This window comes from Ovis canadensis, chromosome 3 (genome assembly GCF_042477335.2).
Source record: "Ovis canadensis isolate MfBH-ARS-UI-01 breed Bighorn chromosome 3, ARS-UI_OviCan_v2, whole genome shotgun sequence".
NCBI lineage: Eukaryota > Metazoa > Chordata > Mammalia > Artiodactyla > Bovidae > Ovis > Ovis canadensis.
Window position 1 is genome coordinate 117,170,989 of NC_091247.1, and position 16,140 is coordinate 117,187,128.

General features: G+C 38.9%; 2 protein-coding genes across 5 annotated transcripts in view; one reads left to right on the forward strand and one right to left on the reverse strand.

Annotated features, from left to right (window-relative positions):
• Positions 1–2,009, forward strand: part of GLIPR1 (GLI pathogenesis related 1) — a 57,169-nt gene extending 55,160 nt beyond the window's left edge. For 2 of the 4 annotated variants that reach the window (XM_069584033.1, XM_069584032.1), the window contains 2 exons: positions 1,240–1,266; positions 1,366–2,009. In XM_069584033.1, the coding sequence (XP_069440134.1) occupies positions 1,240–1,266; positions 1,366–1,511 (173 nt within the window). In that variant the 3' untranslated portion in view covers positions 1,512–2,009. Of the gene's footprint in view, positions 1–1,239 lie in introns of all 4 variants that reach the window. The other 2 variants (XM_069584031.1, XM_069584030.1) reach the window with 1 other exon arrangement.
• Positions 935–15,476, reverse strand: KRR1 (KRR1 small subunit processome component homolog). Its single transcript, XM_069584029.1, has 10 exons — positions 15,232–15,476; positions 12,193–12,365; positions 10,467–10,601; positions 10,158–10,283; positions 9,987–10,070; positions 8,857–8,913; positions 7,435–7,605; positions 4,609–4,686; positions 4,418–4,517; positions 935–2,762 (listed from the first exon to the last, which is right to left on the reverse strand). The coding sequence occupies exons 1-10, from the start codon at positions 15,314–15,316 to the stop codon at positions 2,623–2,625; spliced, it is 1,149 nt and encodes a 382-aa protein (XP_069440130.1). The 5' UTR covers positions 15,317–15,476; the 3' UTR covers positions 935–2,622.
• Between the last annotated feature and the right edge of the window lie 664 nt (positions 15,477–16,140).

Genomic DNA, 16,140 nt, shown 5'->3' on the forward strand with positions numbered 1-16,140 from the left:
AAATGACGACTAATTTGACTGCATTTTTTTTTTAATCATTCTATTTTAAAAATCTAGACGATTAGTAACAACAGCACCAGAACAATAACAAGAAGAAAACTTGTGGACTTTTAGCTTTTGATCTTGGAGATCTAGCTTGAAATGGTCTCTAATCTTGTGGGATAAAATTCAGAAATTTAAGACTGCAGTCCAACAATAATTAAAAACCCCTGGACTCTTAAGACAAAGGAAAACACAAGCTACCTTGCAGAGGGGTAAGGGTTGAAGGACAAAGGCTTTTATCTACCAGATTCCATCTCTGACAAATTACAGCAAACACTGGAGGGGAAAAAAAACCTTTTCGTAAATACCAATGCAGGCCAAATTAGGATGGTTTTGCAAAATGCACTGGGAATACCAATGTACACAAGCTGATCTGAGCTAGTGCCTGTGCGTGGAGGATATCTGTTTCACTATTCAAGAGTTGGATGTTTAACATTTCAAATATATATGTAAGAAAAAATTTAAGTAGCACATCACACCTTGATTTCATGGAAGTGCATACCAAGAAAGGTTAAAGCAGCGGAAGCTTCGATGGCAGTTCACCACAGACAATGCCCAGTCACAGGCATGCTGGCCAGAGACGCTCACGAGCAGGCAGAGGATTCCACCACAGGAGTCCAGCTGCAGCTGGCCTGGAACCAGTGTAGAAAAGGTGTTTAACCATTCATAAAACATATCAGAAGACTGTGGCAGATGTGGATTTTTTCCCCCAGGTCTTGGAATGTCAAGTGGAGAGGAATAGTTACGACTTTTGATAGCCAAACGCCCTATTAATAAGTTAATGACAGACTAGAACAGGTCAGAGGACACTCTTTACTACTGATTATAGGATTCTTCTTCTCAGGGAGAAACTTAATTTTCAGGAAAATATTTAACAAATTGCCCACACTGATTATTACTAATACTTATTTTTAATTGCAATGTCTTATTTTTATTACATTTATTTTATCTGCTTATGTAAAATGAGTTTCCATTTATAGTAGTGGTATATAAAAAGTTTTATATAAACAAGATGATTTAAAAATATCATGTTATTACAGTAAGTACAAAAAAACTTGAATAATTTACCTTTGAAAATCACTGCAGTAAAGCCAAAGCACCAGTAAATGGCTATAATTAAGAGACTTGGCTCTTAAAAAGAAAAGCCTCACCAGTCCCTACTCTTTAATTCTTGTTTTCTTTCTTCTGATTTTACAGCTAACCCACAACGAGACAAAGTGACACGTATGTATATAGACCTTAAACCGTTTAAGATCTATGTGAGCTGTGTTATTGCATTATGGGGAACAACATTAATGAGTATATTTCATGTCTGTTTCACAGGTTATCCTATTCCAGACCGGCCGATATTTCCACGTGACAGATACACGTCTCTTTTTCTCTTAATTACTCCACCAATCCTAATACTGAGTGTTATAATTATCATTTGGGCCAAGGGCAAATATCCTCATTTATTTACTTGGAAATAATACAATCCAAGGAGGAAAAAAAACCCTAATTCAAACATGGTGTTTTTTGTTTCAGTAACTACTGGGGGTATTTCTGATTTGCAGCAAACCCTTACTCAAAAGAAGAAATGGTTCACGTTTACATTCCACTTTTTAAGAAGCAGCACTGTTTCCAAGCTCCCACAGCTGTGACTTGCAATGAGTAAGCTCTATCCCCCGTGCGCCTCAGCTTCTAAATATGTAAACTGGCAAAACTAGATTTAGGTGAGTCTGAGACACCGCACCGGCCCTCATGAGTAAAAACACTTCTAAATAACCTGGTGCATGCTGCTCCAACTCTACGTATCTGGTTTTCCACGTTCTCTGGCAATTTGATATCTTATGGCTTACTACTTCCTCAGACATACTGGAATAGTAATTAAGGGAATTAATTTAAAAGGCCTTGCTTTTTTGGATTATGAATTAATTTTGGAACAAAATGTAAATGAGATTACATTAAAGCACTTCCTCAAAACCAAATGCTAGGACATGATAATATTTAAAGTCTGCTGCTAAGTCACTTCAGTCGTGTCCGACTCTGGGCGACCCCATAGACGGCAGTCCACCAGGCTCCGCCATCCCTGGGATTCTCCAGGCAAGAACACTGGAGTGGGTTGCCATTTCCTTCTCTAATGCATGAAAGTGAAAAGTGAAAGGTAAGTCGCTCAGTTGTGTCCGACTCCTTGCAACCCCATGGACTGCAGCCCACCAGGCTCCTCCATCCATGGGATTTTCCAGGCAGGAGTACAGGAGTGGGGTACCATCGCCTTCTCCGACATTTAAAGTCTAAACAACCTTGAAAACTACCCCTAAAATCATGCTTAGGTAAAACCTGCCTGGAACAGATTAGATACAATGCATATAAACACATATATACCACTCTCTTGTATGAAATTTTTCAAAAAACATATGGACAATACAATAATTCATAAAGAACAGTTGTTTATATTAACACTGTAATAAAGCACAAACTCAGAAAAAAGTGATCAGGGTATTACTTCTCATGGATAAGGCAACTAATGTTGCCAACTACAGTATTTCAAAATCCTTTACAAAAGGAGATAGCTTAATAAATTTTAGTTCAGAGTTTGTGTTACTTTTTCTTCTTTTTCTTTTCATCTGCTTCCATTTTAAGCTTAACTTCTTCAGCTGTAAGAGCTCCCAGTTTCTTATTCTTTGCTTTCTTAACCTTTTCCTTGAGGGCAGCCACATCAATCTTAGTTTCAGTAGAAGCTAAATAAATTAAAAAACAATACACGTAATTCTTTAGATTTTACCAAATAAAACAAAGATTACAGAAATATGAATAATTTCAGAGTACTATTGTAATTGAAAGGTCATATTATAAAATACAAAATACCTGCTAAAAGGAAAGTTAGAAATTTCTTCAAACTAGGAGAAGACAAAGTACTTAAACAGGCTAATAAGAATCTACATGAAAATGACATTGCCCTTTAACTATCGGAACCGATTACTGGATTCAACTATGTTGAAATTACATTTTTGTCCTTAAATTGTTTGAAATTATTATTTATATTCATTTCCATATTCTAGAACTTTACAGTACTCTTTTAAAAACTTAGTTTTCCAAATATTAGTTCAACGAATGACTAGTATTATTTCATTTAGCAGGATTTTGGTAATAAAGACAATAATCTGAGAGTGTCTGGAGGTCCTAACAGAATCAAACCATGCAGTTAACACGAAAAGTTTGAACAAAATAAAGAAAAGCAGCAGCGAAAAATGGCAACTTTTTCTTATCATTTAAAGAACAGTATTCAGGACATAAAAGAACCACAAGATAAAATGTCAGCATACAAACACCCCAGCCACTTGAGAGCAGACTTCAAGTCTCCACTACAATGGAACAGCTACACTTGGCTCAGTATTAAAGTGAGATTAAACTATGTGAACGCCTTGAGAGTACGTAACTGACCGACTCTACAGACTAAAAATTATGATGCTTATGATATTTTTAACTTTTATATAACCAATGGTCTAAGAAGTAGAATACACTATTTTTTAAGTTGTTAACACTGATATATATTAACAAAATAGTAATGTTACATCCGGCTTAGACCAATAGGTGATGTACAATACTGGAACTTTATAATACTGGTGACCTCCCTCCCCTCACTGACTACTTCGGAGAGTTACTTTACAGAAGAGTACAAAGGTTACTAGGGGAAAAGAAAATGTAAAAGAGAAGGTAGGTCAAAACAAGGCCAGGAATGATGATATTTTTTCCGAGTGTCTTTTTAAGAGCCTCTAAGAAAGATATTCCTGCTATTTTGCTGGTGTTGTTTTAACCCAAAGTGATGAGAAATCCATGTTAACAATACAAGCATCAAGTTTTAAGCCACAGATTATACAAGTAAAGAAGTATGAATGTGATAAGCTCTTTAAGGGGCATGACAGCAGAGCTCAGGGATCTCCCCACTCTATTTCTACAGAGGATTCACTGCTCTGGTTTCTGTCTTTGAAAACAAAGAGTCCTTCCTTAGCACAGCAGAGATCAGGAAGCAACTGTCAATCTGGGATGCTCTCAAATAGACAGTGAAAGTCAAAGTGAAGTCGCTCAGTCGTGTCCGACTCTTTGTGACCCTGTAGCCCACCAGGCTCCTCCGTCCATGGGATTCTCCAGGCAAGAATACTGGAGCGGGTTGCCATTTCCTTCTCCAGGGGATCTTCCCGATGAGCTGGTACTAAATTATGGGTTATCTTAGTCACCCCGTCCCGAGGATTTGTGAGTAATGAAATGCTGAGAGAACTGATGAAAGATGTGGTTATTTCTTAACATGAACTCCGAGATGCAACAAATTCACTACGGGTTTACTTTTCCTCTAACAGACTTCAGCATCATAACAAGACTTAGAAAACAGCATTACCTTCCTTAGGTTTCTTTAGGTGAACTGGTTTTTCTTTAGGTGGAATAAAAGCTTTGTTTCTTTCCTCTTGTCTCTTACTAAGAGCTTCTGCTTGTTTAGCCTACATGGTTAACAAAGTTTTCACAGTTGAGTAAGAATCCAAAGCATCTATGCACTTTGCAATTAATGTTGCAGGCTGGACACAGTCTTACCTTTATTGCTTCCATTTGCTGTCTCTTCTTTTGACTTGCCTTCAAAAAGTATTCACCACTAGCCAATTCTTTATCAACCTGTTGAGATGAGTATTTACAATTACTTTAGAAATCATGTAGATGGGAAGTCAATTCCTAAGAAATTCACAGTGACCTTGAGGTAAAGACAGTAGGGTCAAAACTCTTACGTAAGGTAGTTGCCTAAGAAGAAGGAAACGTATTCTAAGCTGACAAGGATACACATACACAAAAGCACGTAGGTAGGAAAGTAGGTGAGGTGTCCATGGAATACTCAACCGACTGCTTCAGGGGAGGCGGAAGGTCAATGACTCAAAAAAGTGAGGAAAGACACTTGGAAAGAGTTTGGGACGTGAAGAAACATGAATGACAGGTAAGGGAGGTGGGACGTGATTTAGAAATGACTGAAGCTTCCTGAGAAGAGTGACGAGAGCCAGGTAACACTTTATAAAAGGAACAGAAAAAAGGAGATAAAACCCTGTTCTGTTTTGTTTTAAAGTTTCATTTTGTTCATCATACAAAATGAAAAGCAAGAACTGTCAGGATGTAGCGACTGAATACTAATTAGAGCAAGTAACAACTCAGTCATTAAATAGTAAACATACAATTGATCTATCTAAGGCAACGCTCTAAACTATTACTAAGCTCTCTACAATGACTAACTTGCTTAATTCTCAAATTCTCAGACAATTCTTTGAGATAGGTATGATCATCATCCTCATTTTATGTCGAAAGAAACTGGGGGCACAAATGTGTGAAATTATGCTAATTAACATAACCTCAGACATGCAGATGACACCACGCTTATGGCAGAAAGCGAAGAGGAACTGAAGAGCCTCTTGATGAAAGTGAGAGAGAGGTGAAAAATCTGGCTTAAAACTCAACATTCATAAAACTAAGATCATGGCATCCAGTCCCATCACTTCATGGCACACAGATGGGAAACAATGGAAACAGTGACAGACTTGATTTTCTTGGCTCCAAAATCATTGCAGATGGTGACTGCAGCCATGAAATTAAAAGACGCTTACTCCTTGGGAAAAAAGCTATGACAAACCTAGACAGCATGTTAAAAAGCAGAAACATTACTTTGTCAACAAGTCTGTCTAGTCAAAGCTATGGTTTTTCCAGTAGTCATGCATGGATATGAGAGCTGGACCATAAAGAAAGCCGAGTGCCAAATGATTGATGCTTTTGAACTGTGGTGTTACTCGAGAGTCCGTTGGACTGCAAGGAGATCAAACCAGTCCATCCTAGAGGAAATCAGTCTTGAATATTCATTGGAAGGACTGATGCTGAAACTGAAGTTCCAATCCTTTGGCCACCTGATGCAAAGCACTGACTCACTGGAAAAGACCCTGATGCTGGGAGAGACTGAAGGCAAGAGGAGAAGGGGACGACAGAGGATGAGATGGTTGGATGGTATCACCAACTCGATGGATATGAGTTTGAGCATGCTTCAGGAGCTGGTGATGGACAGGGAAGAGTGGCGTACTGCAGTCCATGGGGTCACAAAGAGTCAGACCCAACTGGGCAACTGAACATAGCAAATAAGTGGCAAAGTTAAGTCAAACGAGACACTGCTGATTCAAGAAGCTTACAGTCATAGAAGAGGAAGGTAAGACAACTAGTGAGTACAGGACAGGGCTACATGGAGTACACCAGGTGTTACAGAAGCATGCTTTACCGCCTGAGTCACTCACTACTTTTCCCCAACTAACACTTTCTTTCTGGCTTCACTTTATTTTCCAATGTAGAGCTCAAGATCCAACACTTACAGCTTTTTTTTTTCACTATGATGATCATCATTACTTTTTCACCTCTGACCTTTCATCAAACCTTCCCTGAAAACTGCAAACACAGGGCTGTGGGAAAGACAAGATAGTATAAAGGAAAAAAAAAGGGTTAAAGGAAAAACTTCAACATACAGCCAAGGGAGGGAATAATGAAGAAAGTATCCTCCAGCAGACAGGTGAAGAAAGAACTCAAAGCACAAGCAAAGAATGGACTGATGCAGATGGGGAAAAAATGTGAGCCAAGAGCAAGCTGAAAGAGCTCTTGCCTGGTCATCTCAAATATGTGAGGGGTAAAAAGCAACGTCATCTACTGGGAGGGGAAGAGTGCCAGAAGAATTACGAGGACACAAAGCCGCCAGAGAATACTGCTGCGCCCATCTGAGGCTGGCAACGCGGGCTTTTAAGGAATATGATCCAAAGAGAGGACTTTCTTCAGCTTTGTTTAGTAGCCACACTATGGGGAAAGAGGTCAAGTTTTAGGACTGATGCAAGTCTCAGGGCTGCTCTGTCAGACAGGTGTGACAGAACAAGGGAGTACGAAAGGAAACAGCGACAGGCAAGAGAGAAGAAATTACGCCAGAAGACAGCTGACAAAATGGGAGGCATTCGTATCTTTAAAAAAAAAAAAAGGACAGATACTGGAAGTTAAGATTTCAAATCCAGAGCAAAATATATAGCACATGTCACATGAATGAGGCTAAAGCAGAACTGGAAGCACTCACGGCTGCGTCACTGACATTTTTTAACCGTGGAACATTCAGCGGCTACAGGCATAGATACACAGCCAACCTCAACCACCTTGATGTCATTTTACTCTCACAGCATGAAGCTTCCACTCCCCACCTCCATAGTTAGTTCAAAATTAGTATATCTACACTTACCTTCAGATTCTTGCATCTCTACACACCCAAACACCCACAGAAATTCCACCTAAAACACCCTCAAAGTTTCTGACAAAACAGATTAAAATGGTTTCCCTCTCATGTAACAAAATTTAACATTTAATACTGACCTGACTTTCTGGCTGTGGTGGTGGGAATGGTGTATACTCTTTCTTAACAGTTTTCTTCTTTGGTTCCTTGCGTTTATTCACATTTTTGTGCTTGAACTGTGGCAAAAACCTTTCCCAACTTTGTGATCTTAACTCAGAGTCTTTCGCCAGCTCTCGTTTAATCATTAAGGTCTTGGGTCATGGTAATATACGAACAAAGTAAACACTTTAATTTTAGAAGTGACATGTTTCTCAACCTAAGACATTATAAACAATGTTCCTACAAACAATAAAATTAAAAGGAACAACTCTTAGCTGCTTCAGTAGGATTAAATCAATTCTGTAAAGAAAAAGCATATAATCTCAAATATGCATAACTAACCAAGTATCAGAAAACCATTAGAAATTTAGATTAAGAAAGAGAATCATTAAAATAGAGATGAAAAATAAGACTCAGTTTTTCATTAAAACCTCTGAAATTCAACTTAATTATACAGAGACAGTGCTTAGTGAAGTTTCCTACAAGCAGGAAGCTTTCAGTAGCACATGAAATATCATTATTATAGGGAAAGAAAAAACTAAAGTTTCTCATGATCAATGAAACCAGCGTTTTCACATTTCAGCCAACTCCACCTGAATTTTATCGACACTGAAACATCACAGGATGCAAAGTAGGCATCAGATCCAAGACATGCTCTCTTTAATGTCCCAATGAAACGCAAAATCATTTTTTCACCCCAATCTAAGAGTGACTTTTCAAATTCATCAAATTCAAGGACTGTTTAACAAATATCCATCACAAAACATCACATACCATGGTTATGTCTCCAAAAACAATCATTGAATGTTATGCATACAGGGATATAACATCTCTCTCAATGAGCCTATAATTTGAGTGTTAAATTCCAAAACAAGTTTTAATGCAATCTGAATTATTCCAGACTTACAGAAAATGGCAGAATTCTAAAAGATCACACTTTTAAATACCGTCTGTGGGCTCCTTAGCCTGAGAAAACTGAATTGGTACCCTCTACAACAAATGGCAACCCACTCCAGTATTCTTGCCTGGAGAATCCCCTGGACAGAGGAGCCTGATGGGCTACAGTCCACGGGGTCGCAGAGTCGGACATGACTGAGCGACCTCACTTACTCACTCACAACAAATTCCGTGAAGCATATTTTATTTGTATCAGAACTGAATCACTACATTACAGAGCTCCCTTCAACAGCTTTCTTTCACACAATACTCCTCAGAGACCTAAGCTTTCAAAGAAGGAACTGTAGGACTGGGATAGTGCTGAGTGGGCTTCACTCTACCCAAATAGTTCTGCTTTATCTGTTTTGTATATTAGACTTTCATAAAAGATTTATTTTCAAGAAAAGTTTCTGTAGCTAAAAACAATTTGATAACCACTGTTATGCTAATGAACAATGAACACTCACTTTAATATTGTAAATTGGATGAATATTCTTCATAGTGTCTAGGACTACTTTCCGAACCTGAAATTTGCAAAGAAAAATGAATCAGTTATTTATAATGAAGATTTTAGTGAACTAGGTAGAAGAGGATTAATATGTTGCAAAATAACCTACGAACCAGGCAATGGCTACGAAATTGGATATAGTAGTCCCTTCAACTGTTCTGAGTGGCTTCTGGATCTTTCATAATAGTTAACCTCACTTGGATACAATGAAGTCTCTCAATTCTACTGCTAAAAAAGTGATACGCAGAATTAACACAACAGTCTGGAGCTGTGCAATTTAGGGAAAGACAGCTGGACTTAGAGTTAGAAAATATGTGAGCAAATGCTGGGACTTCATAGAGGAAAGTCACTTAATTTTCCTCCTGACTTCAGCTTTTGAATTCTGTAATACATTTGAAATAAAACCACCTTAAGGATCTGTTGTAAGAATTAAATAATATACTTAGACTCCACAAAACTATGAAATACTCAAAACGCCTAAGTTGTTGTTGCGCCATGTGAAAAAAGCAGATACTTATGAGAAAGAGGTCCAGAAGAAGTATTATTAAAGGCCCTGGAAAGGAAGAGCTCACAGCCAGATACACACAACAAAAGCCTCAAAAGGAGCTTACAGAAACAGTATGTGCTCTATAGATTTTCTCATAACATGTGACAAACTAATATTCACGAAACATTAACATATTAAAACTCAAAGAAAATACATCTTAAAAGAAGTCTTCTGGGCCTGACCTCTACTGGCTGTTACTGCGAAGAACAGATCTGCTCAGTTCTCCAGTCATTCAAACCCATGTGTCTTCTAATGTTTGCTACAGACTGAGATCTTAAAATACCCACTTAAAACCTGTAGTAGGGGAAGTAATGATGAATTCAGAAATGAATCTCTCTGTGGTTACCAAAAGTTGGCCATGATATGTTAAGGTTCAGCAGTGGCTATTCCCTCAAATTACATGAAGAATTTACTAATGAAAATCAAACAAAGCACAATTTACTTAAATTACGAAACAATACATTGTCCAATGAACTATTATAGTATACCCATATTCTTTCATTTATTCTCTGCTAAAACTAATTTAAGAGCATAAATCTCACCTCTTTCAAGCCACTAAAAGGTCCAATGGCTGAAACCGTGTTTCCCTGAACCATAATGTAACAGTTTGTCAAGAGTTCCAATGCCTATATCAAAAGAGCAAAAAGTTGCACTTCAGTACACTGAAAAACTAACAACAGAGGAAGACATACTTTTTCACTAATAAAAAGTACCTTCAAAGTAGATCCTTTGGGACCAATAAGCCGTTGTCTTCTTTTTACAAATCTTTCTTTATTTCTTACTAAAGAACCTATTTTAATGATGTCACATGCAACATCATCCTGAAGAATTCGTACTGCCTTTTGGGAAAATGAAGAAAATAGCTCATCAACATTCTTTACAAGTACAAATGTTTTCCAAGCCAAGAAATTAAAGCACAAAAATGAAAACGTTTTAGTGGGGAGGGGGGTGGCGGCAGTGATATATGTTGTCTCTAATGTTGCTGCACATAAAGCAAAGTCTAAATTTAATTCTAAAGTTACCTGTTCAAACGAAACACTCCTGGCTAACAGTTTGATTAGGTCTCTGGCCCTAATGATGATGTATGGATCGAATGTCTTCTTTGTAGTACAGACAGTCATGCTGCCCTCAATCAGGTCCAGGGTTGCATTAACATGCTACAAAAGGAGCGAACAACAGTTATCTGAAGATGAATTCAATTTTAGATGATTACAGAGCCTGTCCTAGCCTAACTATTAATTTCTGTGCCATTAAGATATCTCAAAATCCTTTAACTCTCTCCTTGAAGAAGCTGGAAAGTTAATGTAAATAAGGGATACTTGATTACGTTTAGATTTCAAAGAATATAAGAAACTCAGGTAATTGAAAACATTTATAGTTGGCTTTAGGATAATTTACACTTACTGGAATAAATATTACCTCCAGTCTAAAAAAACACATCAATCAAAATGAGGTCATACTTAAGACTTAAAGGTAAAAATGTAAAGCTTGTAATTTCGCTACCCTGGCTAGATGTTGCTCTAATCTAAAATCTTCCCCCTAGAGTGAAAATAGACTTTCCCTTTCAAACTCTCCCCTGGTGGCTTGGCAGTGAAGAATCTGCCCATCAATACAGGAGATGCAAGAGACGCAGGTTCGATCTCTGGGGTGGGAAGATCCCCAGGAGAAGGAAATGGCAACTCACTTCAGTATTCTTGCCTGGGAAATCTCATGGACAGAGAAGCCTGGTGGGCTGCAGTCCATGGACACAACTGAGCAACTAAACAACAACAACAACATTAGCTAAATACAAAGTAAAAACAAACTGTCATAGGTTTAAAAATAAAAGCAGTAACTAAAGAATCTATGCATTAACTTTCAAAAGAACCAGACTTCAACAAAGCAAATTAAAATGCTATTTTCTAACTTGTGAGCATGACCTCAAGAATATTTCAATACAATGAATGATGAACAATTAAACATAAGGTTAGGTGTCTATCAGTTTAAACACACACACACACACACACACACACACAGAAACAAATTGGGTCTAATCCCAGATGTAGACAGCTCTAAAATACGGCCTGGTTTGCTAACCACCCTCATGCCTGGTGGGCACAAATGACTCTAGAGCAGTCCCACAGCTGAGAAACAGGTTTTCAATAACAACCTAGTGTGTACACAAACACACAGAGACAAACCAAACGCTTCATAAAATGATCCTTATCCTTACCACATGTGATTTTTTTTTTTTCCCTAAGGTTCACTATGGCCATTAAATTGACTTCCTGATTCTCTAAGGGGTCTCAATCCAGTTTGAAAAATAAAATCAAATACACTGCTCTAGGAGCACGGCAGGAACAACAAACAGGAAAGTCGCTCACATCCATCGTCTTTCGTTTACAATAAGATGTTAAACAATGCCAGGAGCATGCCTCAGCTCAAAACCGCACAGGTGGACGGCAATCATCACAGCAGAGAGCAGACACTCTGAAATCTGGAGCTTCCAAGTGAGGTTCAGACACCCCTACAAATTTAAATCCCCTAAAAATGTAAAAGCATGTGAATTTTGCCAAGTAATCTGTTATTCACAAAACTAAGAACAAATGAACAGTAAGGATAATGCTTATCTAGTGTGTTTAAAATACCAAACGCATCAAATTAAACAGCTATGCTAGCACCTTTACATAGAAATCCATCATCACACATTCACTTACTTAAAAGATACAAGCAATAACAATCTCAGAGCAATACAGAAAACATGCATACATGTTCATTCAAGGCTTTCTGTACCAACGGCCAGCACTCTTTCAAGTAAGCCTCTCTGTATTTCGGAAACAAAGTTGCAAAACTGCTCTCCTCCAGGAGTCCTCTGGGATTGTCCTCTTTGGAGAAAGCTGGCTCCTTCCAACCATCCGGAACAGTGAGGAGTTCAGATTCATCTACAGAGGAGGGAAAATCTACACATCAGATTTAACGTCTTTTGACGTTTTTTGAACACTTGTACGCATACATGCACAAGTTTCCCAATACTCTCATGCATTTCCTTCTTCCCTGCTTTTTATATTATTCAACAGTCCAAGAACATGCCTCTGTCATTATCAACATACTGTATTAGAATTATCTGTAGTATGTGTTCCAGTCACATCACAGACAAAGTTCCTTGAGGGCAGGGACTCTGCTCCTTGGGTCCACAGTTACTGGCATATACCTGGCACACAGTGGATACTCACAAACTTCTACGGCATTACACTATTTTAGAGTTGAGGATCCAAAGACTATTTGGTTTACATTACTATTTTAAATAAAGTAACATTTCAGACTCAACTGAAGTGGAGCCTATGTATATATATTTGTATGTGTGTATGCACAAAATTTTCAAAAACTGATTCCAGCGTGTACTTTCAGTTAATATTCACTACTATAGGGTTTTAGAGCTTTCAGGTGACTTCCTTCCATATACTCTCACCAAAACTATGAAAGGAAGAACTGGTATGATTATTTCCACTTTAGAAAAGATATTCCATTCAAAACGCTCAAGTGACTTGCGTAAGGGAATATGAAGCTGACTCAGTCTAGGTCTCCTCTCATTAAAATTGTCCATAAATTGTCTCCTATATCACTTATTAAAACTCCTGGTCCTGGATTTAACAACCTCTTAAATCCAACAGATATATTTTAACTCACTGTTACACAAAGGTCTGATCCATGGGCCTGCAGCACAGGCATAAATTGGGAGTTTGCCAGAAATGCAATTCTTGCGTTCCATCCAGACCTATTAAATGTGAGCCTCTGAGATGAAGCCCAGAAATCTGTCTGAATGGTGTCATGAGAAGATTCTTGTGCATACTGAAGTTTAAGAAGCAGGTCTGTATGGTCCATTGTAGCCATCCCAGTCAGATATATTTGCTTTCTGTTTCTTTTACTCACACCCACTTTGTTATTTAGGGCTCAAGTCACAGAGAATTAGTCTTCATTTACCATTTATTCCTCAATATCCTGAAAAAAATCCTAAAATTCTGCAATACTGACTACTTAAAATGCGTATCTGGGCTTCCCTCCTAGCTCAGTTGGTAAAGAATATGCCTGCAGTCTTGATCCCTGGCATCAGGAACATGCCCCGGAGAAGGAAATGGCAACCCACTCCAGTATTCTTGCCTGGAGAATCCCATGGACAGAGGAGCTTGGCAGGCTACAGTCTGTGGGGTCGGAAGAGTTGGACACGACTTAGCGACTAAACCACCACAAAAACCTATCTGACCAAGATCCTACCAATTTAAACCACTCGTTGGTTGTGAATTAAAAAAAAAGAAAAGAAAAAGAAAAACACCTGGCTAAGGAGATAAAGTTTAGTTCCACAATACAAGAACAACAAATAAACCCCAAACATATGTAAAGGCGTATAATCTCATTAGCAATCAGGATAGTTTGAATTAAAACCACAATATCATTTCATACTTAACAAAACAACAAATTTAAAATTCAGGTAACAGTCAAGTGTTAGTGCTCCTACTACTTCTGGAAGTATATATTATTATTTGCACATGCTCTACCCTACAATACAAAGATTCCAATCTCATGTAATGTACATAAACAGAGAACCTCCAGAATATGTTAACCAGGAGAAATGTATAAAGATGCTTATAATAACAATGGGAACAATCCAAATGTCCAGCAACATTAAAATGAAAATATACATTAGCGTGTATTCACACAAGGGAACATCATACCGTAGCAAAAAGAGTAAATTACAGCTACAAGTATTGCCCTAACTGAATAACAACAAAGATACAAAAAAATACCTACAATCCTTTTTCATTCATGTAAAATTCAAAACCCGACAAAATTAAAACATTTTGGGCATAGTATAGATTATGAAGAAAGGAAACGGAATACTCAACATGATTCAGAATGGTTACTTTAAGTCCCTAAAGTAAAAGAATGATCTGAGAGGTGCACGTGGGGGGTTTTGGAGATATGGTTGGTAATGCTCTATTCTTCTTAACGCTCTGACGAGCTGCTTTTCACCTGTTGGTTTTATTCTTTAAGCTGTAAGCTGCATATGCACCGGCCTCTGCCATATCCTTAATTAAAACAACAAAACACTTTAAATCTCTAACGCCTATAGAATCGAAGTTTGAGGTTTTTAATACTTCCAGCAAGTCTGGCTGAGCAGGCCCCAGGCTATTTCTGTCTACCACACTTGGATAAAACAAGAGCGCGAGAGCAAAGCAAGACAGCAATTTAAAAACAACGCAGTTGAAAGAGTAGGCGCTGGGTTGGCTGATAACTTCAGCAACCGGAGAAGTAGGAGTAACAACAAACGTTCCGAAATTCTTTCAATGGCTGACAAATCGAGGCTAAGGGCACGCCGGTTACCTCCTCCTATCACTACTGCTGTCTTAGCCTTCATTATCACTACCACTCGTTCACGGATGTGCATAACCACCACTTTCTCCCACCTCACCCCTCATTCTGCCAACGATTTCCAAACACCGCCGCGAGTTTAAGGCCCTGAAGCGCCCTCCTCAATTTCTTAATCCTCATATTTTTACAGAACACGCATTCAGCAACATCTCTACTTTGGAGGCTTTCAGCAGAAGCAATAAATTAGGAACACGTGGCTGGCACCATACAGGCCGGTCAGTCCTCAAGTCTGGTCAACAACCCCCCAAATCGGCAATCACAGGTACACAAACTCACAGAACAAGCCCAAGGCGGCGTTACACGTGCCTACCCAGCGAAAGCAAAACAAACAAACAACTCAAAATCCACAAACTCCAGGCTTCGGTTTTTAGACAATCTCACCTCGGTTCTCCGACGTCGGCTTCGCGGAACGAAGCTCACTTTTCCCCGACGCTACAGTCGGCCCATTCTGCTTAGAGGACGCCATCTTCAAGCTGCTTCCGGTACTACCGGAAGTGAAACCTCCGTAAATCCTCCCGGCTGTAATCCGCGTACTCAAATTGAGTTCCACCGAACTCAGAAGAGCTCTGCGCAGTCTCTGCGCGTGCGCACGCTAGAGCCCGCGTATTTGCATAAACTTCTGCTCTGCTCCGGCGTAGCCAAAGGAGAGCTGGAGACTGCTTTGACCTGGCGCGGTTAACTACGGAGTTCTAGTGCGTGTTGGGAATAAAATAGTTTAGCACTGGCAGCAAGTCGGAGAAGGTTTTTATCCTTCGTTTTCTCATGCACTCGGGGTCTAACGCGAAAAGCAAGACTCCAAGCTTTAGCTAGAGTGCAACCTGAATCTCAGTGCTGTCACTCATTCGGTAAATATTCATATGAGACTTCCCTGGTGGCTCAGATGGTAAAGCGTCTGCCTGCAATACGGGAGACCCAGGTTCGATCCCTTAGTTGGGAAGATCTCCTGGAGAAGGAAATGGCACCCCACTCCAGTATTCCTGCCTGGAGAATCCCAGGGACGGAGGAGCCTGGTAGGCTGCAGTCTATGGGGTCTCAAAGAGTCGGACACGACTGAGCGACTTCACTTCACTTCAATATGTGCTAGGCTTTGGGAGGTGGTACAGATATGAGAATATATGAGCCGTGACAGTAATAGATACCATTTATTGTGAGACTTTTGTCGGAGGGTATTTATTTAACATTATTTCTAATCCTTGAAACAAAGACGAAGTTAAAGCAAAGCTAAGGTTGATTTTTTTTTTTTTTTGGACAATATTAATAAGTTTTCAAAGTCATTGTTTCTGATGGTTA